General features: G+C 46.2%; 1 protein-coding gene across 1 annotated transcript in view; it reads left to right on the top strand.

Annotated features, from left to right (window-relative positions):
- Positions 1-24,052, top strand: part of LOC137544506 (uncharacterized) — a 59,294-nt gene extending 35,242 nt beyond the window's left edge. The window contains exon 7 of the mRNA XM_068265595.1: positions 23,847-24,052. Within this exon, the coding sequence (XP_068121696.1) occupies positions 23,847-23,861 (15 nt within the window). The 3' untranslated portion in view covers positions 23,862-24,052. The remainder of the gene's footprint in view (positions 1-23,846) is intronic.
- The last annotated feature ends 873 nt before the right edge of the window (positions 24,053-24,925 follow it).

The following is a 24,925-nucleotide window of genomic DNA, read 5'->3' as shown; positions in this document are numbered from 1 at the left end:
GGCAGCTGGGGAGGATGCGCTTGATGAGCTTGAACAACAAAGCTTGCTCCAAGCCACCCAAACTCAGGCACATGAGGAGGAGGAGGAGGAGCTTACTTTCACGCGGGACTTACTTGAGGTGCCTGACCATTGTGAGGAGGGAGAGCAGGCCAGTGCGGCATCTGTGGTTCATGGGTGGGTAGACATTGGAAGGCAGGACGAGCAGCAGCAGCAGTCAGAGGATTTTGATGTGTTGAGCAGACCGGATGATTTGGAGGCGCAGGCTCATCTCTTCCCCATGGCTGTTCATATGTTGAAATGCTTACGCAGAGATCCAGGGATCCAAAACATTAAGGAGAGGGATGACTACTGGTTGCCGCCCTTTTAGACCCTCGATGCAAGGGGAAACTGGGTCAGTTCATTCCAGCAAGCCGGCAGGAGGAGAGGATGCGGGAGCTGCAGCAGGCCCTAATACGTCATGTGCAGGAGGCCTTTCCACAGTCTGAGATCACAGCTATCCCCACTCATCGCACCCAGGAAGTAGCTGAGCCAAGCAGACCCATTCTTCCTGGAGACCTTTTTGGAGCAATGAGAAACTTTTACTTCTCTGAGCGTCCAACAATAACAACAAGAACAGTAGAAGGAAGTTTTCACCAGCGGGTGAGCCGCATGGTCAGTGATTACATGGGGTCACTTGGTGCATCTGACAGTATGCGTACAGAGGACCCTATGGAATTTTGGTCCGCCAGACTGGAAACCTGTCCCGAGCTGGCGCAGTATGCGCTTCAACTTCTGGCATGCCCGGCTTCCAGCGTCATTTCTGAGCGTGCATTCAGTGCGGCAGGTGGGGTGGTTACTGAAAAGCGATCCTGTTTGTCTACAGATTCAGTGAACAGACTGACCTTCTTAAAAATGAATCAGTCCTGGATTGATGGTGAATACTCAGCCCCTGCCCTCAGAGACAGAAACTGAATGAGATCGCTTTAAACTCCCTCTGATATACCTATATGTCTGTAAGATAACATTAAATATTTAATGTTCAGTTGTGTTCCCAACATTAGGGTGCACTGCACAATTTGATTCAAAGGTACAGCAGTCTTCCCACTCTTATGGAGCCCTAGGGTTAAAAAAAAAATAAAAAAAAATGTTATTGATATCGTTGCTCACACCGTTAGAGTGCACTGCACAATTTCATTTTTTTTCTGCTCCTGCTGCAAAAGTATTTCAGTGTTCCTACTTTCATGGAGCACTGCTATGTCCTGCTATGTTTACTGGTGTCCCTGATGTTGCTGCTGTTTTGTTTATTGGTCTTCCACCTTTCGGGTGACTTTGCCTCCTACCTGCCACCAAAATGGCTTGGGCTTACTGAGGGTGATGGTCAACTTACTATATGACTGAGCCGCTGCTCCTCTCAGGGCCACAAGCTAGGACTTTGCCTACTACCTGCCACCAAAATGGCTTGGGTTTACTGAGGGTGATGGTCAACTTACTATATGACTGAGCCGATGCTCCTCTCAGGGCCACAAGCTAGGACTTTGCCTACTACCTGCCACCAAAATGGCTTGGGTTTACTGAGGGTGATGGTCAACTTACTATATGACTGAGCCGCTGCTCCTCTCAGGGCCACAAGCTAGGACTTTGCCTACTACCTGCCACCAAAATGGCTTGGGTTTACTGAGGGTGATGGTCAACTTACTATATGACTGAGCCGATGCTCCTCTCAGGGCCACAAGCTAGGACTTTGCCTACTACCTGCCACCAAAATGGCTTGGGTTTACTGAGGGTGATGGTCAACTTACTATATGACTGAGCCGCTGCTCCTCTCAGGGCCACAAGCTAGGACTTTGCCTACTACCTGCCACCAAAATGGCTTGGGTTTACTGAGGGTGATGGTCAACTTACTATATGACTGAGCCGATGCTCCTCTCAGGGCCACAAGCTAGGACTTTGCCTACTACCTGCCACCAAAATGGCTTGGGTTTACTGAGGGTGATGGTCAACTTACTATATGACTGAGCCGATGCTCCTCTCAGGGCCACAAGCTAGGACTTTGCCTACTACCTGCCACCAAAATGGCTTGGGTTTACTGAGGGTGATGGTCAACTTACTATATGACTGAGCCGCTGCTCCTCTCAGGGCCACAAGCTAGGACTTTGCCTACTACCTGCCACCAAAAAGGCTTCTGCTGACTTAAAAAAAAACAACTCACCTTTTTCTTGTTCAGTTTCTTGGTGTCCCCACCGTTAGGGTGCACCGCACTTTTTTAAATAATTTACCACCTTCTCTTGATTATAGATAGCTGTGTTCCCACTGTCAGGGAGCACTCCACAAAGAAAAAAAAAAAAAAAAAAAAAAAACTCACCTGTTCCTGTTCAATTTCTTGGGTGTCCCCACCGTTAGGGTACTCCACACTTTTTATTATAATGTACCACCTTCTTTTGATTATAGATAGCTGTGTTCCCACTGTCAGGGAGCACTCCACAAAAAAAAAAAAAAAAAAAAAAACTCACCTGTTCCTGTTCAATTTCTTGGGTGTCCCCACCGTTAGGGTACTCCACACTTTTTATTATAATGTACCACCTTCTTTTGATTATAGATAGCTGTGTTCCCACTGTCAGGGAGCACTCCACACAAAAAAAAAAAAAAAAAAAAACTCACCTGTTCCTGTTCAATTTCTTGGGTGTCCCCACCGTTAGGGTACTCCACACTTTTTATTATAAAGTACCACCTTCTTTTGATTATAGATAGCAGTGTTCCCACTGTCAGGGAGCACTCCACACAAAAAAAAAAAAAAAAACTCACCTGTTCCTGTTCAATTTCTTGGGTGTCCCCACCGTTAGGGTACTCCACACTTTTTATTATAATGTACCACCTTCTTTTGATTATAGATAGCAGTGTTCCCACTGTCAGGGAGCACTCCACACAAAAAAAAAAACAAAAAAAAAAAAAAAACTCACCTGTTCCTGTTCAATTTCTTGGGTGTCCCCACCGTTAGGGTACTCCACACTTTTTATTATAATGTACCACCTTCTTTTGATTATAGATAGCAGTGTTCCCACTGTCAGGGAGCACTCCACACAAAAAAAAAAAAAAAAAAAAAAAAAAACTCACCTGTTCCTGTTCAATTTCTTGGGTGTCCCCACCGTTAGGGTACTCCACACTTTTTATTATAATGTACCACCTTCTTTTGATTATAGATAGTAGTGTTCCCACTGTCATGGAGCACTCCCAAAAAAAATAAAATATACTGAAACTGAATTTCTGGGGGGAGGGTGGAAGGGGTTCAGGTCTGGTTACCTATGGATTACTGGGGGGAAGAGGAGAGGTCTGGCTACCTATGAACTACTGGGGGGAGGGTGGAAGGGGTTCAGGTCTGGTTACCTATGATTTACTGGGGGGAGGGTGGAAGGGGTTCAGGTCTGGTTACCTATGAATTATTGGGGGGAGGGTGGAAGGGGTTCAGGTCTGGTTACCTATGGATTACATGGGGGGGGAGGGTGGAAGGGGTTCAGGTCTGGTTACCTATGGATTACTGGGGGGAAGAGGAGAGGTCTGGCTACCTATGAACTACTGGGGGGAGGGTGGAAGGGGTTCAGGTCTGGTTACCTATGATTTACTGGGGGGAGGGTGGAAGGGGTTCAGGTCTGGTTACCTATGAATTATTGGGGGGAGGGTGGAAGGGGTTCAGGTCTGGTTACCTATGAATTATTGGGGGGAGGGTGGAAGGGGTTCAGGTCTGGTTACCTATGAATTTCTGGGGGGAGGGTGGAAGGGGTTCAGGTCTGGTTACCTATGATTTACTGGAGGGAGGGTGGAAGGGGTTCAGGTCTGGTTACCTATGAATTATTGGGGGGAGGGTGGAAGGGGTTCAGGTCTGGTTACCTATGAATTATTGGGGGGAGGGTGGAAGGGGTTCAGGTCTGGTTACCTATGAATTTCTGGGGGGAGGGTGGAAGGGGTTCAGGTCTGGTTACCTATGGATTACTGGGGGGAAGAGGAGAGGTCTGGCTACCTATGAACTACTGGGGGGAGGGTGGAAGGGGTTCAGGTCTGGTTACCTATGATTTACTGGGGGGAGGGTGGAAGGGGTTCAGGTCTGGTTACCTATGATTTACTGGGGGGAGGGTGGAAGGGGTTCAGGTCTGGTTACCTATGGATTACTGGGGGGAAGAGGAGAGGTCTGGCTACCTATGAACTACTGGGGGGAGGGTGGAAGGGGTTCAGGTCTGGTTACCTATGATTTACTGGGGGGAGGGTGGAATGGGTTCAGGTCTGGTTACCTATGAATTATTGGGGGGAGGGTGGAAGGGGTTCAGGTCTGGTTACCTATGAATTATTGGGGGGAGGGTGGAAGGGGTTCAGGTCTGGTTACCTATGAATTTCTGGGGGGAGGGTGGAAGGGGTTCAGGTCTGGTTACCTATGATTTACTGGGGGGAGGGTGGAAGGGGTTCAGGTCTGGTTACCTATGAATTATTGGTGGGAAGGTGGAAGGGGTTCAGGTCTGGTTACCTATGGATTACTGGGGGGAGGGTGGAAGGGGTTCAGGTCTGGTTACCTATGGATTACTGGGGGGAAGAGGAGAGGTCTGGCTACCTATGAACTACTGGGGGGAGGGTGGAAGGGGTTCAGGTCTGGTTACCTATGATTTACTGGGGGGAGGGTGGAAGGGGTTCAGGTCTGGTTACCTATGAATTATTGGGGGGAGGGTGGAAGGGGTTCAGGTCTGGTTACCTATGAATTATTGGGGGGAGGGTGGAAGGGGTTCAGGTCTGGTTACCTATGAATTTCTGGGGGGAGGGTGGAAGGGGTTCAGGTCTGGTTACCTATGATTTACTGGGGGGAGGGTGGAAGGGGTTCAGGTCTGGTTACCTATGAATTATTGGGGGGAGGGTGGAAGGGGTTCAGGTCTGGTTACCTATGAATTATTGGGGGGAGGGTGGAAGGGGTTCAGGTCTGGTTACCTATGAATTTCTGGGGGGAGGGTGGAAGGGGTTCAGGTCTGGTTACCTATGGATTACTGGGGGGAAGAGGAGAGGTCTGGCTACCTATGAACTACTGGGGGGAGGGTGGAAGGGGTTCAGGTCTGGTTACCTATGATTTACTGGGGGGAGGGTGGAAGGGGTTCAGGTCTGGTTACCTATGATTTACTGGGGGGAGGGTGGAAGGGGTTCAGGTCTGGTTACCTATGGATTACTGGGGGGAAGAGGAGAGGTCTGGCTACCTATGAACTACTGGGGGGAGGGTGGAAGGGGTTCAGGTCTGGTTACCTATGATTTACTGGGGGGAGGGTGGAAGGGGTTCAGGTCTGGTTACCTATGAATTATTGGGGGGAGGGTGGAAGGGGTTCAGGTCTGGTTACCTATGGATTACTGGGGGGAAGAGGAGAGGTCTGGCTACCTATGAACTACTGGGGGGAGGGTGGAAGGGGTTCAGGTCTGGTTACCTATGATTTACTGGGGGGAGGGTGGAAGGGGTTCAGGTCTGGTTACCTATGAATTATTGGGGGGAGGGTGGAAGGGGTTCAGGTCTGGTTACCTATGAATTATTGGGGGGAGGGTGGAAGGGGTTCAGGTCTGGTTACCTATGAATTTCTGGGGGGAGGGTGGAAGGGGTTCAGGTCTGGTTACCTATGGATTACTGGGGGGAAGAGGAGAGGTCTGGCTACCTATGAACTACTGGGGGGAGGGTGGAAGGGGTTCAGGTCTGGTTACCTATGATTTACTGGGGGGAGGGTGGAAGGGGTTCAGGTCTGGTTACCTATGATTTACTGGGGGGAGGGTGGAAGGGGTTCAGGTCTGGTTACCTATGGATTACTGGGGGGAAGAGGAGAGGTCTGGCTACCTATGAACTACTGGGGGGAGGGTGGAAGGGGTTCAGGTCTGGTTACCTATGATTTACTGGGGGGAGGGTGGAAGGGGTTCAGGTCTGGTTACCTATGAATTATTGGGGGGAGGGTGGAAGGGGTTCAGGTCTGGTTACCTATGGATTACTGGGGGGAAGAGGAGAGGTCTGGCTACCTATGAACTACTGGGGGGAGGGTGGAAGGGGTTCAGGTCTGGTTACCTATGATTTACTGGGGGGAGGGTGGAAGGGGTTCAGGTCTGGTTTTCTATGAATTATTGGGGGGAGGGTGGAAGGGGTTCAGGTCTGGTTACCTATGAATTATTGGGGGGAGGGTGGAAGGGGTTCAGGTCTGGTTACCTATGGATTTCTGGGGGGAGGGTGGAAGGGGTTCAGGTCTGGTTACCTATGGATTACTGGGGGGAAGAGGAGAGGTCTGGCTACCTATGAACTACTGGGGGGAGGGTGGAAGGGGTTCAGGTCTGGTTACCTATGATTTACTGGGGGGAGGGTGGAAGGGGTTCAGGTCTGGTTACCTATGATTTACTGGGGGGAGGGTGGAAGGGGTTCAGGTCTGGTTACCTATGGATTACTGGGGGGAAGAGGAGAGGTCTGGCTACCTATGAACTACTGGGGGGAGGGTGGAAGGGGTTCAGGTCTGGTTACCTATGATTTACTGGGGGGAGGGTGGAAGGGGTTCAGGTCTGGTTACCTATGAATTATTGGGGGGAGGGTGGAAGGGGTTCAGGTCTGGTTACCTATGGATTACTGGGGGGAAGAGGAGAGGTCTGGCTACCTATGAACTACTGGGGGGAGGGTGGAAGGGGTTCAGGTCTGGTTACCTATGATTTACTGGGGGGAGGGTGGAAGGGGTTCAGGTCTGGTTACCTATGAATTATTGGGGGGAGGGTGGAAGGGGTTCAGGTCTGGTTACCTATGAATTATTGGGGGGAGGGTGGAAGGGGTTCAGGTCTGGTTACCTATGAATTTCTGGGGGGAGGGTGGAAGGGGTTCAGGTCTGGTTACCTATGGATTACTGGGGGGAAGAGGAAAGGTCTGGCTACCTATGAACTACTGGGGGGAGGGTGGAAGGGGTTCAGGTCTGGTTACCTATGATTTACTGGGGGGAGGGTGGAAGGGGTTCAGGTCTGGTTACCTATGATTTACTGGGGGGAGGGTGGAAGGGGTTCAGGTCTGGTTAACTATGGATTACTGGGGGGAGAGGGGAGAGGTCTGGCTACCTATGAATTACTGGGGGGAAAGGGGAGAGGTCTGGCTACCTATGCATTACTGGGGGGAGGGTGGAAGGGGTTCAGGTCTGGTTACCTATGATTTACTGGGGGGAGGGTGGAAGGGGTTCAGGTCTGGTTACCTATGAATTATTGGGGGGAGGGTGGAAGGGGTTCAGGTCTGGTTACCTATGAATTATTGGGGGGAGGGTGGAAGGGGTTCAGGTCTGGTTACCTATGGATTACTGGGGGGAAGAGGAGAGGTCTGGCTACCTATGAACTACTGGGGGGAGGGTGGAAGGGGTTCAGGTCTGGTTACCTATGATTTACTGGGGGGAGGGTGGAAGGGGTTCAGGTCTGGTTACCTATGATTTACTGGGGGGAGGGTGGAAGGGGTTCAGGTCTGGTTAACTATGGATTACTGGGGGGAGAGGGGAGAGGTCTGGCTACCTATGAATTACTGGGGGGAAAGGGGAGAGGTCTGGCTACCTATGCATTACTGGGGGGAGGGTGGAAGGGGTTCAGGTCTGGTTACCTATGATTTACTGGGGGGAGGGTGGAAGGGGTTCAGGTCTGGTTACCTATGAATTATTGGGGGGAGGGTGGAAGGGGTTCAGGTCTGGTTACCTATGAATTATTGGGGGGAGGGTGGAAGGGGTTCAGGTCTGGTTACCTATGGATTACTGGGGGGAGAGGGGAGAGGTCTGGCTACCTATGAATTACTGGGGGGAAAGGGGAGAGGTCTGGCTACCTATGAATTACTGGGGGGAGGGTGGAAGGGGTTCAGGTCTGGTTACCTATGATTTACTGGGGGGAGGGTGGAAGGGGTTCAGGTCTGGTTAACTATGGATTACTGGGGGGAGAGGGGAGAGGTCTGGCTACCTATGAATTACTGGGGGGAAAGGGGAGAGGTCTGGCTACCTATGAATTACTGGGGGGAAAGGGGAGAGGTCTGGCTACCTATGAATTACTGGGGGGAGAGGGGAGAGGTCTGGGTACCTATGAATTACTGGGGGGAGAGGGTAGAGGTCTGGCTACCTATGAATCACTGGGGGGGGGGGGGGGGGGAGAGGGGAGAGGTCTGGCTACCTATGAATTACTGGGGGGAAAGGGGAGAGGTCTGGCTACCTATGAATTACTGGGGGGAGAGGGGAGAGGTCTGGCTACCTATGAATTACTGGGGGGAGATGGGAGAGGTCTGGGTACCTATGAATTACTTGGGAGGGTGGGGGATTAGGTCTGGCTACCTATATTTAACTGGATGGAGAGGTCTGGCTACCTCTATTTATATGTGTATCAGATATACATGCATGGAGATTTATTATCAGATGCATATATATATATATATATATATCTATATATATATATAGATATATATATTTTATTTATACATATACTGTATATACATATGTCCCCAATATCCACCAGCTGTGATCACTTGAAGCCGTATTCATGTGCTTGTCGGTTGCTTACTTGAACCACCAGCAGAAAAAAACGCAAACCTGCTCCAAAATATTCACTGAAACCTCCAGCAACATCTTTCAGCCCTCCTGAAACTCCTAGCGGCTTTCTGCAATCCTCTTTGCATGGAAGCCGGCGTGTTACCTGACCTGCCTAGAGTCGAGTGATACACCTGCTGCCGTGAACAGAGTACGTCGGAAAGCCAATAGGAGCATGCTAGGAGCTTCAGGAAGGCTACAAAACGCCGCTGGAGGCTCGGTAAGTATTTTGTAATGCCTGCAAACCAGGCCCAAATTCTTCTCCCCCACCCTAAAGAAAGAACCCCTGAAAGGGACACTGAGCAGGGGCACAGGGTATGTTTTTAAAGGGACTCCAAGATCAAATTAAACGCAAAATGTGAACTTACCCGGGCTTTGCTGTAGCCCAGTGTTGGTCTGTAGTTGGCCGGCGGATCCTGGTGACACTCGGGCCGAGTGTCGGGCTCCTTCTTCCGCATACATCACGCGTAACGTCATTACGCCGGCCGCCTCGCGTCATCACGGTGGCCGGCGTGACAGTACGGCGCATGCGCGATTAAACCACGCATGCGCCGTACTGTGACGCCGGACACCGTAATGACGTTACGCGTGATGTATGCGGAAGAAGGAGCCCGACAATCGGCCCGAGTGTCGCCAGGATCCGCCGGCCAACCATTTCTGAAGAGGCATTGGGAGAAGACCCGGAGGTACGTCGTGGGAACTACAGACCAGCACTGGGCTACAGCAAAGCCCGGGTAAGTTCACATTTTGCGTTTAATTTGATCTTGGAGTCCCTTTAAGTATACCCAAGTGTATATGAAGTGTATACACTTCCTCTCTTAATCCCTCTCCATCCCGGTATGCCCACTCTCAATGCTATTGAAAACATGGCTCCTACAGAAAGTAGAGCTGAAACATGAAAAATGATGTCTGTGGCAGTGGGTCCTTACAGCGCATGCGCAGTCTCTGTCTCCTCGAATTCTTTTCCGACTCTCTGCATCGCATCATAGTTCCGTGCACTATGACGCGTGCCACAGAGAGGAGGGGAGGAAGAAAGTAGAGTAGCCTGAACCTGCATGCGCTGTAAAAGAGAACTAAAAAGCAATGAATAATTGCTACATATACTCTTTACACTTTAAATGTCTATTTTGCACACTGGTGCTTTGTGTTGGACACAGAAGAAGATCTACAAAATTAAGGGATTGCATCACACAAGCAATGTGACACATACAACTAAGTATTCTGCATAAATATATGTTTTTGAAATGCATTGTATTAACAATGTCATTGCATTTCTTTAGCGATTATTTAGTCCAACACAATGTGTCAGTGTCAGAGATCGTACAACAAAAGAGAAGAAACTTATCCTTTTTTAAGAAAAAAATTTATTTTTTTGTGAAAAGTTTTTTTTTTCTTTTTTTTTTTTTCTTAAAGCGGATCCGAGATGAAAAACTAAATATAACAAGTAACTTGTCTATATTTCTTATCTAAAGTTTAGATAGTTTACACAGCAAATCTATCTTCAAACAGCTTCAACAGCATATTAATATTTTTTCCTGTGATACAATGGGAGCAGACATGTTTTCTGCTTGTCACTATTACACAATTACACACACAGGCAAGCTTATCTGTATCTAGGGCAATGCTAATCTGCCTATCTGCATATTCTGTGAAAACTCCACTCTTATCTCCTCCATTACAAAGGCAACTGATCTGTATCTGCACTGAAGCTCTCAGATTGTGAAAACTCTGCCTCTGAAATCTATAGCTAGTGGTAATGCTGGGAATACACGGTTCGTTTTTGCCTTCGTTTAAACCTTCGATTCGTTCGGTAAACGAATCGAGTGTTGAAAACGTATGTGAAAATAGTCATAATCTCATTATAGTTTCGATTAATAGACCCCAAAAACGAACGACTAGTGATCGAACATGTTTGATATTATCTCTCTTTATCCATCTAATCGAGCCATTGGTAGGCTTGATGGCTGTTCAGATCGATTATATATTCGTTTATGCTAGTCCGTCCCTGTAAAAAGGGATTTTCGTTTCGTTTCTTTGCAGCCTTCGATCATTGGGAAAACGAAACCATCAGAATCGAAAAAAAAAACGAAACCGTGGCTGGTGATATTAACCGTATGATCGATTATTTCGGGATCGAAAAGGACAAAAGGCACAATCGAAACGAAGGTTTAAACGAAGGCAAAAACGAACCGTGTATTCCCAGCATAACACCTTTTTCACCTGCCCAGACTGATATCCCACAATCCCTTGCAAGCGCCAAGGCATTCTGGAGAAGCTGTGGGTGTGGCTTGTTTAGTTTATAGGAAATTAGGGTATTAAAACAAAACAAAAAAAGTATTTGGCTTGAGGAATGCCCTATAAACTATATGTAAGGAACACAATTATGCAATGAGTAAAAGTTCATCTCGGATCCACTGTAAAGGGGAACTTCAGCCTAAACAAATATACTGTCATTAAGTTACATTAGTTATGTTAATTAGAATAGATAGGTAATATAATCTCTTACCCACCCTGTTTTAAAAGAACAGTCAAATGTTTGTGATTCATGGGGACAGCCATCTTTGTCATGGGGGCAGCCATCTTTTTGGTTGAAAGGAGGTGACAGGGAGCAGGAGACACAGTTCCAACTGTCCTGTGTCCTGATCATCCCTCCCAGCTGCACACCCTAGGCTTCAAATGTCAAATTCAAAATGTTAAAAAAAAAAAAATTGCACAAAAACAGCAGAACGAGAACAACAACATCAGAAATCCCATCATGCTTTGCCCGGATTCAGGGTTAAACTGCCCGGGCAGTTTTCTTCTGTACAGCTAAAAATGAGGCTTGTATAAGAGAAACAAAGTTCTGATGCTGTGAAACTGTTAAAGAAACACCAGGCCTTTTAAGTGCTGCTGAGTGCACTTAACCATGCAGCAGCTACATCACCTGCCAGCAGTAAAAATGTTCAACAAAAAAAAAAAAAACAACAACAAAAAAAAAAACCCTCAGTCCACCCTACCCCCTGTCCCCTTCAACTGGCGGACCTCCTCCTCCACATTCGCCATATGCTGGCGCATCTCCAGCATCTGTGTCTTCAGTATGCGGATTTCCCGCTCATGCCTCCTCTTCGTCTTCGTCAGCCTCCTCACCTGGCCGCTCAGCCTCGTATATGTTGATAGAGGAACTGTAGAAAAAAATGTGCAAAATAGGTAAACCCAGCAATCCATCAACTTGTACATATTTCAATCTCATTGATCATCCCTAAAATTAAGAACCTGTAATGTAATACATATAACATAGCATTTACTTGCTTTTACATAGTATGCAATGTTAATCATACAGTAAGAGAATTTTACCATAAAGCGGTGTCCTGGCTCGACTACGATAAGCCCTCTGGCTATGATGGCTGGGGCCAGGTGAGGAGGCCCTTGACGAAGAAGGAGGCCTGGGTGCAGAGGATCCCCGGGGCCGGGCAGTGCGGGCACCACTTGCAGCTGTAGTAAGGAGTAATGAATAATACAATTTAATCAAAATATATGATAAAATGGATAAAAAGTAATAACTTTATTGTTTGAACTACAATTACTTTTATTTCTATTTTCAAGTGAACTTTGATAAGGACCTTACTGTAAACACAGAACAAAAAGTCATATTCTTATTCCTTTAATGTATTTATTATACATGAAAGAATATGACTCTTCAATACAGTCAAATAAAACTAGGATAGGCTTTAAAGTGATCCTTTGCGGCTATTGCGGCCTCCGGGACGTAATAGTAGCATAGGGGGCGATATTTTTGCTGGGAACACGAAGAATCACTCGCGTTCCCAATGCCTGTCAGTTCCTGACAGCGAAACCGGAAGTGGTCGCCGTGGGGTCCAGGAGGATCTGAGCGTGGCGGCGAGGGCACCGATCGACTGCAGGGGGCTCAGGGAAGCCACAGTTGAGTCAAAAAATTTTTTTGTTTTTTTACAGGCTTAAGGATCACTTTAAAGAGAGCACTTGGAACGCAGACTGGGGCAATGGTTCATCTTGTAGTAGGAATACGACCCTGGGCACACAGTCAAGATATCAATGGTGTGGCTCCGAGACAACTCTGTGTATGTCCTTGAGTGGCCCAGCAAGAGCTTAGGCTTCAATACGATTGAATAGCTCTGGAGAGATCTTTAAAAAAAATTGCTGTGCAACAAAGCCGGAACATCCACAAGGCAAACCTAGCCACTTGCCTAGGGCCTGGAGAGGATATAGGGTCCAGATGGACGACAGCACCTATCAAATTTTTCTAAAAAAAAAAAAAGTTAATTGATCATCAGTGGTTATCAAAAACCAATGTTAAGCCTAGGGGCCCATTTTTTTTAATAACTTTATTTGCATGAATGCAGTATAATCAGTACATATTGCACAAATATCATCACTATGCCCACACAGGAGCACAAAATAATATGTTTAAACCCATTTTGGAATAAGCCCCTAACAAAACAAAATGTGGGAAAAGTGCTGCACTGTGAATACCTTACGGATATATACTTTAACTGTACATACTGCACAACTCTATAGTATTCAGCCCATGGAATTATTTTTTAGGATAAATACATACAGCATATAAAACCCAAAATAGACATACATAAACTAATAGTTTGCTGACTTACATCCAATTTGGGCAACCACCCGCCTGAGCAGGTCCTGGTCCCTCCTCTTAAGGTCGCTCCATAACATTTGGACCTGCTTGGTGGTGAGGTCCCGCCGGTACTCGGCCCTCAGGATCCCCTGCACCCTTCTCACCACGTCCCGCTTCTCCCTCGCGGTGGTGAGGTCGTACCGGCCTCTTGTAAATTCCTGGAAAATAAATATTACAGTATTAATGACCACTGTATTATACCTTCATTAATTAAGAATCTTCTTACTTACAGCATAATGTAAACGATTATAATATTATTCATAATGACAGTTTTCAAAAATTGTGGGAAGCAACCAACTATGACTTCGGGCAGATACTAGGGATCAACGATGACTAGTGCCACCTATAACTGCTGACATTGCTAGCCATAATAACTACATCATTTCATTTCATGTGTGATTGGACTGACAGAGAAGATCCTGTGACAGCAAGCATCAAATATATAATTGAATGGATTCCATGAACTGGCCGCGGCGTCTATAGACTTTGTGCCAGTTCATAGCCATGGGCGTCCGCACAAAATTTTCCAGGGGGGGGGGTGCAAAAAGGCAGGGAAGAAGTGGTGTGCCGCAAATTTTAGAGAAGATGTGTGCGCCGAAAAACCTGAGGGTTATGTTGTGCGGCGCACGTACGCGCCACCCCCAAAAATGCGTGCGGCCATGGACCAGAATGTGGGTGTGGCCATGGGTGGCGACAAATTTTCGTTTACTTAGCAATGTGGGACATTAGATTAGGACAGTGGTGGCGAAACTTTTGGAGGCCGAGTGCCCAAACTGCAACCCAAAAGTCAATTTATCTATCGCAAAGTGGCAACAGCAATTTAAAACTTCATACAAACGTTTTAACTCATACATGAACATTATTGAAAATCCAAGTTGCAAATAAACTGTGAAGATAAACAATTTCTTTCATCCTACTCCTGAAAAATGTATTCGTTTTTTAGAACCTCACAGTTTTATTTTCCGTTTTAAAAAGCAAAAATGTAGGTTTAATGCTATTGTCTCATAGGATAATGATTCAGCTTTTCCCAGAGGCCCCCAACAAGACAAATGTAGCAATCATGAGGCCCCCAAGAAATCATCAGGCTCCCAACAAGACACATTCAGCAATCTTGAGACCCCCAACAAGACAAATTCAGCAATCATGTTGCCCCCAACAAGACAAATTCAGCAATCATGAGGCCCCCAACAAATCATGAGGCCCCCAACAAGACATTCAGCAATCTTGAGGCCCCCAAAAAATCGTGAGGCCTTCAACAAGACGAATTCATCAATCATGAGGCCCCCAACAAGACAAACTCAGCAGTCATGAGGCACATAAATAGACAGGATTTCACATAAATAGGCAGAATGCCCCCTTAATATGGTAGACACCTCTCACCTGGATTCTCAATTCTCCTCTACTGGCTGTTGTGCCTGGCAATACTGTTTTTGGTTGGATTGGGGATGACGTGGGGACTGAAAGGCCTTGCGTGATGCTTGCCTGAAATGTGTCCCAAATTGCGATTTTTTTCCCTGCTAAAATGTGGCCTAAATTGAGTTTGTTTTCTGCTAAAATATGGCCCAAATTGCGTTTACTTTCTGCTGAAATGTGGCCCAAATTGCGTTTATTTTCTGCTGAAATGCAGCCCAAAGTGCGTTCATTTTCTGCTGAAATGTGGCCCAAAGTGCGTTTGTTTTCTGCTAAAATGTGGCCTAAATTGCGTTTGTTTTCTGCTAAAATTTGGCCTAAATTGCGTTTGTTTTCTGCTAAAATGTCTATATTTGCTGCTTTGGGGTTACGGTTACGCTCCACCCATACAATGTCATGACCACACCCATTTTTTGGCGGGGCGCCAAAAAAAGGGCGTGGTCATGACATTGTATGGGCGGAGCGTAACCGTAACCCCAAAGCAGCAAATATAGACATTTTAGCAGAAAACAAACGCAATTTAGGCCAAATTTTAGCAGAAAACAAACGCAATTTAGGCCACATTTTAGCAGAAAACAAACGCAATTTAGGCCACATTTTAGCAGAAAACAAACGGGCCTGGGGGGCGTGTGCGGCACGCATAGTGCGCCCCGCACTATGCGCGCCGCACACGCCCCCCAGGCCCGTTTTCCGGCGCGCTGCGACCCCCTCCCCAGCCGTCCACAGTCCACCCCCCACCTTCACTTGTCCCAGGTTGGTACCAGAAAAAACAGGTCACTGTAGTGAATATGTCTCACTCTACTATTAACAGTACTGCTACAAATGCAAAGTTACAGAGATAAACTAAAAACAATTCTCTACTACACTAACACCTATGATATCCTTTTACATGATGGGACATATAAAGATTAGAGAAATGCAGTCAGAAACAGTAGCCAAAAACTATACATTCTGTTAATAGATTGCTTAAGTTACCTCAATTAGCATCTCTTTCATCCTGAGGGGAATCTTAGGAGGCATGGTGGATGGTTGATGGCAGTGCTGCGTGTCTGATGCCTGTGATGCGTCCTCTCCACGCGTTTGCCGGTGCCTGCTCTGGCCAACTTCCTGTCTCTACGCATCAGCCAATCAAAACTTCCGCTTGTGACGTACGCGTGTACGTACGTGTACGGAGGCAAAGTACGCATGCGCGCGCGCGGTGGTTGCGGAGCGGATACGCATGGTTGTACGCTTGCCGACTACAACATACGCATCGTTGGCAATCCGGTGCGCGCATGCGCGGTACAATCAGGGGTAACGCGTAAAGAAAATCCGCATGCGAGCAGAATGTTACGCATACGGCTACGATAGCTACGCGGAGATGCGAAGTTCAATAAGTAGTTTACGGTATCCTTACGCGTAACGTCGTAAGTTTACGCGTAATTACAGTGATGTACCGTAGATAATTTCCTACGCCGTAACCGTAATTGCGTAATGCGTAATAGCGTAAAATTACGCGAAATGATCCGTAAGCGTAGATTTTTCCATTACGACCAGCACTGTTTTAAACTTGTAAATGGTGATAGATGCAAAACGGAAAAAATGCACCTTTATTTCCAAATAAAATATTGTCGCCATACATTGTGATAAGGACATAATTTTAACGGTGTAATAACCGGGACATATGGGCAAATACAATACGTGAGTTTTAATTATGGATATTTACAAGAAGGTACTGCACACCCTATGTATGCGAATTAATGCACTGGGTGCAATGGGTGCTGACTCTGTAATTAGGCTAAAAAGCCCTAGAGACAATATATATGTTACGGCCAGAACCCGAAGTTTGGCCAGAACTAGAAGTGGCCGGCCACTTCGGGTTCTGGCCGGCCAATGTGCGAACTGGCCGCTGCGCTGCGGCCAATGTGAGAAATGCAACAATTCCTGTAAAGTTAATGTGATGTTGTGGCCGCAGCGCAGCGGGCAAATGTATCACACATCTTACTTTATTCAATGACATTAAGCCGCCCGGCTTTTTCTCTGCCTCTCTCCTCCCCCCCGCCTCTCTCTCCTCCTCCCCCCGCCTCTCTCTCTCTCTTCTCTTATGGGCAGCCGGGCGGGGACACGCGTGTCCCTCCGGAGTCGTTCGTCGCGGCAGGGGAATCCTGCCGTTCTTGCAGAGCGGGTGCTGGCAGAAGCAATGTCTGCAGCCTCCGCGCTCTGCTCTCCTGCCGCGACGAACGACTCTCCTGGACACGCGTGTCCCCGCCCGGCTGCCCATAAGAGAAGGAAGAGAGAGAGGCGAGGGGAGAAGAGAGAGGCGAGGGGAAGAGAGAAAGCGGGGAAAAAGCCGGTCGGCTTAATGTCATTGAATAAAGTAAAATGTGTGATACATTTGCCCGCTGCGCTGCGGCCACAACATCACATTAACCTTACAGGAATTGTTGCATTTCTCACATTGGCCGCAGCGCAGCGGCCAGTTCGCACATTGGCCGGCCAGAACCCGAAGTGGCCGGCCACTTCTAGTTCTGGCCAAACTTCGGGTTCTGGCCGTAACATAGATACAAAATGACTCGCACACCAGCATGAGATTTATCAAAATTATATTGTAAACACAACAGCAGATTATATACAAACAAGTGCAGATAATGCACTATGCACAAATAACATAAGTGTATTGGCAACAAGAGACCAAACCAGTCAAAAGAAATACAGCATAATGGTATATGTCAGCAAAACATGAAGTAAATGGCTGCACAAGCAGTATCCCTTTAAGAGCAGTCTCCTGGATGGCAGGCTGCACTGCCGGTTAATTCCTGTACCGGAAGTGATGTCACGGCGAGCGCGGCATGGCCGCGCCACGCCCTCTGATGTCATAGGGGCTGGCCCCAGGTGTCCAGGGCAATCTAGGGGATTCTAACAGCATTTAAACAGCGCTGATCGCTGTGGAAGTTAGCAGCACTGAGCCAGGTGATACCCTCTGAGGAAGGGAACCCCCGAAAACAGCCGCTGTCAGGGTATACCCTTCATGTTGTAACTGCACAATTGTTTGACTGTATCCCTTGCTACCTTACCACTAGTATGTACAGCATTCATGTTTAAAACTTTGCTTGTGTTTTTTCATTGCTGCTCTTAAAGAGAAACTCCAACCTAGAATTGAACTTTATCCCAATCAGTAGCTGATACCTCCTTTTACACGAGAAATATAATGATTTTCACAAACAGACCATCAGGGGGCGCTGTGTGACGGATTTTGTGCTGAAACCCTTCCCACAAGAAGCTCTGAGTTCCGCCTATACTCTGGGCAAACTGCCACAATGTAACAATGTTCACAGACAAGAAATGGCTGTTTACAGCTGTCTCTAACAGCCAAAACAGCTAGGAGCAGCTACATAACCTGCCCACAGTAACAATGTCACCATGTAATAAATGTCAGAATGTAAATCTGGGAGAGGAAAGATTTTACAATGAGCAAACACTGACTAAATCATTTATATATAATTATGGTAAAAAATGAAGCACTTTTTTTACTACATTATTTTCACTGGAGTTCCTCTTTAAAGGGATACTGCTTGTGCAGCCATTTACTTCATGTGTTGCTGACATATACCATTATGCTGTATTTCTTTTGACCGGTTTGGTCTCTTGTTGCCAATACACTTATGTTATTTGTGCACAGTGCATTATCTGCACTTGTTTGTATATAACGAGTTTTAATTATGGAGGCATGTATTATTTTAAAACTATAATGGCTGAAAACTGAGAAATAATGAATTTTTTTCTGTTTTTTTCTTATTCTTCCTGTTAAAATGCATTTACAGTAAGGTAGCTCTTAGCAAAATGTACCCCCCAAAGAAAGCCTAATTGGTGGCGGATAAAACAAGATATAGATCAGTTCATTGTGATAAGTAGTGATAAAGTTATAGGCTAATGAATGGGAGGTGAACATTTCTCAAGTGAAAACAACGGAACGCGAATGGGTTAACTAACAGGAAGAAGGCAAAAATTGCATTTGCTTTGTACCTGTGGATTCTCCTTGATGAGGACAAACCTACTTTAGTAAAAAAAAAATATATAATTATAATAAAATGATAATAATGATAATATTCATACACATACTTCAATATTTAATCTTGTTATGAAGACAATGCACATAAAGATTACAGTCTTTGAAACAATTCTTCAAATTAGGATCTAAAAGATGGTTTCATACAATTTAACCCTCCTGGCGGTCTAATGTTTTCCGCCAGGAGGCAGCGCAGCAGTTTTTTTTGTTTTGTTTTTTTTTAAATCATGTAGCGAGCCGGAGGCTCGCTACATGATAGCCGCTGCTCAGCGGCATCCCCCCGCCTGCTTCGACGGCGTTGTGACATCTTTGGGAGTCACAATCCACCCCTTGGCGCTGCCTGGCACTGATTGGCCAGGCAGCGCACGGGGTCTGGGGGGGGGAGGGGCGGTGCGGCGGAGCGGATAGCGGCGATCGAGCGCGGGCCGGCGGCGATCGGTGTGTTGATGCAGCTAGCAAAGTGCTAGCTGCGTTCAGCAAAAAAAAAATTAAGCAAATCGTCCCAGCAGGGCCTGAGAAAACCTCCTGCGCGGCTTACTCCGAACTACGTTCGGGGTTACCGCCAGGAAGGTTAGGAAAACAAAAGTTTGCTTTCTTAAAACAGAAAGAATTTGCGATAATTCAGGTTGGAGTGAGCTTGAGATGTCTCCCAAGTCATCACTGCTGAATATATGCAAATTAACCATTGTACCCTTAGAAGCTAAACACACCTCCAGACAGGGGTGCCTCTAGTCATTTTGTCACTCCAGGCGAGAAAACCTGTGGCTCCCCCCCCCAGCCCCTCCCCCCCAGGAAAATAATCATAATGCAGCATCGTTTCACCAGAAAATAATCATAATACGGCAGTGTTTCATCAGAAAATAATAGTAATTATCGTAATTCAGAATCGTAATTCACCAGAAAATAATCGTAATGTGGCAGTGTTTCACCAGAAAATACACCTATTGCAGCAGCAGTTCACCGGAAAATATTCGTAAGGTGGCAGCGTTTCACTAGAAAATACACTTATTGCAGCAGCATTTCACCAGAAATTAATCATAGGGCAGCAGCGTTTCACCAGAAAATAATTGTAATGGGGCAGCGTTGTCAGAAAATAATCGTAATGCAGAAGCGTTTCACCAGAAAATACACGTAATCTGAGCAGAGGGAAAGAGTAGAGAGGGAGAGGCAGCATAAGATGTAAGAGGGGGGTAGAGGAACAGAGAGAGGGAGGGATAGACAGCATAAGATGGAAGAGGGTGCAGAGAAACAGAGGGGAGAGGAAGAGACAGCATAAGATGGAAGAGAGTGCAGAGAAACAGAGAGGGGTAGAGACAACATAAGATGGAAGAGGGGGCAGAGGAACAGAGAGGGGAGAGGGAGAGACAGCACAGCACTAAAGCACAGGTTTACAGCTTTACCAGCCTACAGCCTAACCAGCTTTCAAAGAAAACTCTAGTATCAAAAGAGCAGGGCACATTCTAGCAGTTATAACAGTACTGGGAGTCTGCACACAGGACAGGAAGTGTTCTTAGCAGCCTGCTGCATACCTTCTCTTCTGCCTGTGCATGCAGCTTATCATCTCTGGAGTAGTGATGGGTCGTTCGCGAACAAGCCGGCTCTAAGAGCTGGCTCTTTGCTGTGAACGACAAGAGGCGGTTCTCAGTTTTGAAAGAGCCGATGCCTCAGCCGCCCCACAGAGCTCTGCTTTGCTCTGCAATAAAGGGCGCTGAGGCATGTTGGGAGATGTAGTCCTCCTCTTGCAGCTTGTAGGAGTGTATGGGGCGGAGCAGAGCAGTAGAAGGAGGGATTGCCCCAGTCAGAGAAGAAGTCTGGAATTGTCATGGAGACAGGGGCGGGGCTTTTACTCCGATTCTGAGTGGTGTTTAGTGATATTTAATGAAGAGCCGATTCAGAGCCGTAAGAGCCGGCTCTTTAATGGGAGCCGATTCAGAAGAGCCGATTCTCTGAAAAGAGCCGGAATTCCCATCACTACTCTGGAGCAGAAACTTCCCTTCTCCCGGGCTGTGTTGCTGTCTTGTGCGGGGGCGGGGCTCCAACACGGACACATCACATTCTTCTCTCTGTGACTGCATCTGTCCCCTGGCTGTCTCGCTCCTGTGTCTGTGTGCAGCCAGTGACACAGGTGGGGGGTCAGACTGTCGGGGGCATAAGCTGGCTGGCCGCTGGCTCCTGGTTTGACTGGCGTGGGGCGGAGTTAAAGGCTGGGCCACACGAGGTAAACACTTTACCTGTGTGGCTACTGAGAAGAAGGGGCACGGCTTTAAAGAAGGAGCCTGGCAGAGAAGAGCAGTATTGATTGCTCTATTGGCTGGGGAGAAGTGGAGGTGGAGACACTGCTGAGCACATGGTAGCATGCCGAGCACCGGGGACTGAGTCGGGAGGTAATATAATATAAAAAAACAAAAAACAAAAAAAACATGGTCACGGTAGCAGAGGTGGGGGAATGCGCCTCACCACCTCATGGCGCCTCACCACCTCATGGCGCCCCAGGCAACCGCCTATACTTGCCTGGTGGGTGAGACGCCCCTGCCTCCAGAACCGCTGGAATGCAATGATGTGTCAGCTTGTTAATTTGTACAGAGCCATAATAATCCAACATGCATACAGACTGTTTCGGATTGTTTGATCCTCATCAGTGCATGGCATGGATTAATTTGGCTCAATGCAGTAGGGCTTGTAACACCGAGAGGGACAGACTAACCAGCAAGCTCATGGTGACCCAGAACTCATTGGAGTCAGGAAGGTTAACATACATGATACAATTACAACACACAATCATCAACATTTTTCCAGCATGTCCGATCAGATGTTTTTTGAAAAAACTGGATAATCGTTCAAATTTCTTGATTGAAAAAAAAAAAAAAAAAGATTAGTTTTGACTTTCATTCGATTCAATTGTTCAGATTGAATAAACGGAAAAATCGAACGTTTTTATTGTACCGTGTATGGGCACCATACATGGTACAAAAGAATGCACTCCCTTGCATAGTCACCTACACTGCGTAGACTTACCCAGGTATTTGTAGGTGTCCTAACTCTGGCCCTGCAACATGCATAGTGCAGACATGCAAACCTTCATTGCATCAAACATATCTAAAAGATTAGGCGCACAGATCCCAACGTCCTCTCCTGGGACAGAGAGTGCATCGAACTAAACTCACAAGGGAGTTAATGTCCACTATGCACACACCAGCATCCTGACAATGGTCACAGACAAGGGAAAGAGCCTGCATATGGAGAATGATTGCCGTAACACTCAGTAATGACAATTATTCTATTGAGCTGAATACAGGAAGTAATTGACTTCCTGTAACATGACCTTGCACGTGCATGTCCGCGTGCGTACCCACATGCCCCCTGTTCTGCAGCACCATTGGTCAGAGGGATCATGTGATCCCCTGAGCCATGTGTCTGCTGTGATTGGCCCAAGGGATCATGTACTCTCTTGGCAAATCAGTGTCCTCCAATCCCTCAATGATCACTATTACTGCTAATAGTGATTATTGATTAAAAAAAATGTATAATCAAAATGATTAGTGTCAAACGTGTGACCAAAGTAATGTTCCGCTCAATCAATATTAAAGAGAATCTGTACTGTTAAAATCGCACAAAAGTAAACATACCAGTGCGTTAGGGGACATCTCCTATTACTCTCTGTCACAATTTCGCCGCTCCTCGCTGCATTAGAAGTGGTTAAAAACAGTTTTAAAAAGTTTGTTTATAAACAAACAAAATGGCCACCAAAACAGGAAGTAGGTTGATGTACTGTATGTCCACACAGAAAATACAACCATACACAAGCAGGATGTATACAGTATTCCTTTTGAATCTCAAGAGATCATTTGTGTGTTTCTTTCTCCCTGCAGTTCTCATGCACTGAAGTTTCAGGCTGCTCTTTTCTTCCTGCAAACAGCTTTGCCCTTGTCTGTAATTCTTCAGTATGTGAAAGCCCAGCCAGCTCAGAGGACGATTTATCCAGCTTATGTGGGATAGTAACAGGGCGCTCTACAGTGTTCAGACACGCTATTCAAATACAGATATGATTGGGACTTATTGAAATACTGTCCATCAACAATGTATAAGCTGTAAAGACATGATAAGGAATCAATTGAAAACAGACTCAATAACGAGGTGAAATAAAGTCCCAAAAGTCTTCCTCCAAACTTTCTCAGGAATGACGTTTTGCACTTCTCCTGACACATACAATCAAATATGCGCTCACCAAATTACTGCTGGTCTGTGCTGGGTCAGCCAGGCAATACGGTAAGAGGCTTTATTGACTGCTGGTGGTGGAGCACTGGGTGCCGGTGTGTAAACTGGGTGCACTGGTGGAAGTGGCTAACCTTTACCATACAGTATTACACTATTGGAGTTTTCTTTTATGATTGGAGCCACTAGGAGGAAGGAAAGGATTCCTGCATCTCGAGGAGTCACTGGCTGGGCCAAAAGTGTTTTGGGCTGATCCTGAGAGGGGCAGCTGTCATCTTTGGTGAGCGCATATTTGATTGTATGTGTCAGGAGAAGTGCAAAACGTCATTCCTGAGAAGGTTTGGAGGAAGACTTTTGGGACTTTATTTAACCTCGTTATTGAGTCTGTTTTCAATTGTTTCCTTATCATGTCTTTACAGCTTATACATTGTTGATGGACAGTATTTCAATAAGTCCCAATCATATCTGTATTTGAATAGCGTGTCTGAACACTGTAGAGCGCCCTGTTACTATCCCACATATCATTTGATAGAGTGATACACACACTCAGCACAGGAGCGATCCAGGCCGCTTATATCAGCTACTAGGAGTTGAGGAGCGCACTTTTTGAGGTTTTTTTTTTATTTATCCAGCTTGTAAAAGATAAGAGAGAAGAGAGAAGCTGCTCTAATCTAAATAATACACAGGCAGTGTGCATAGAGGGGCCTGGAAGGGGGAATTCATAGCAGAACCACAACACTGAAGAACTTGGCAGCCTTCCAGACACAGGCTGACAAGTCTGACAAGGGAAAGATACATTGATTTATTACAGAGACTGTGATAGCAGAAAGTGCTGCAGTAAGCCAGAACACATTAGACTAGCTTTTGGAACTTGTAGGATGATAAAAAACAGGATGCAATTTTTGTTACGGAGTTTAAAGCATTACATGTCACTGAACAAACATAACCCATTCCTTGTCTTTTCTGTATATTTCAGGCTAAGAGACGGTAGGAAGATTAAAGAGAAGGCCTCCATGGAAGGAAATGATTATCAGGAAATGGGTATAAGTCACAGAGATCATGGACCTGAGTCATAGAAACATATTACTTCCCAGAATCCCCAGAATCCAAAGCTGGACACTGATCTGATACACAACACTGGCCTCCACATCTAGTAGATGTCCTTACAGTTTAGCCTTTGGGCCCGGGAGTGTTTTGAAGTGGTTAGCAACACAATGGGGCTAAAGAAGGCTAATTCTTATTTTTTCTGATATTCAAAAATGTATACATAAGTAAAAAAAAGTAGCATTATTTGTGTAACATTAGATTTGAACTTTAGATTGTAAGCTTGCAAGGGCAGGACTCTCTCCCCCTTTTGTGTCATGGAATGTTATTCATGTCATAGCTGGCACTCTGTTATACATTTTATTCATCATGTGACATCTGTCAGTGTAATCACCAGTTCTGTATTTTGTACCAGTGTCCAGATTTGATGTATATCATTGTCTGTATCATTATGTACCTCATGTTTGTTTTGCTAAAAACTCCCTGCGCTGAGGTTCGCACCACCTAATTAAGCTAATTATCCTTCAACAGAGGAATTGACCATACAAGATGCTATGTACCAGGTAGCCATGGAGATGGCTGGTGGCATAGAGAAGAGTATTCCCAGCTGTGGGCCTTCTGAAAGTGGAACTGGATAGATCCCCACCTCTAATAATAACCCCCCACCACTAATCAAACAATTTTGATTGTCCAACCTTACCAAATCTATACAGTAGAAGTATAAACTGAGTGAATATACTTTGAATGGATACTTTAGGTATCCCATCATCTTACGGTATTATGGTATATTTAGGTATCCCATCATGTTACGGTATTACGGTATATTTAGGTATCCCATCATATTACGGTATTATGGTATATTTAGGTATCCCATCATATTACGGTATTACGGTATATTTAGGTATCCCATCATATTACGGTATTATGGTATATTTAGGTATCCCATCATATTACGGTATTATGGTATATTTAGGTATCCCATCATATTACGGTATTATGGTATATTTAGGT

The sequence above is a fragment of the Hyperolius riggenbachi genome, chromosome 1 (genome assembly GCF_040937935.1).
Source record: "Hyperolius riggenbachi isolate aHypRig1 chromosome 1, aHypRig1.pri, whole genome shotgun sequence".
In the NCBI taxonomy this organism is placed as follows: domain Eukaryota; kingdom Metazoa; phylum Chordata; class Amphibia; order Anura; family Hyperoliidae; genus Hyperolius; species Hyperolius riggenbachi.
The sequence above is the reverse complement of the archived record's forward strand: the minus strand, read 5'-3'. Positions and strand labels throughout refer to the sequence as shown.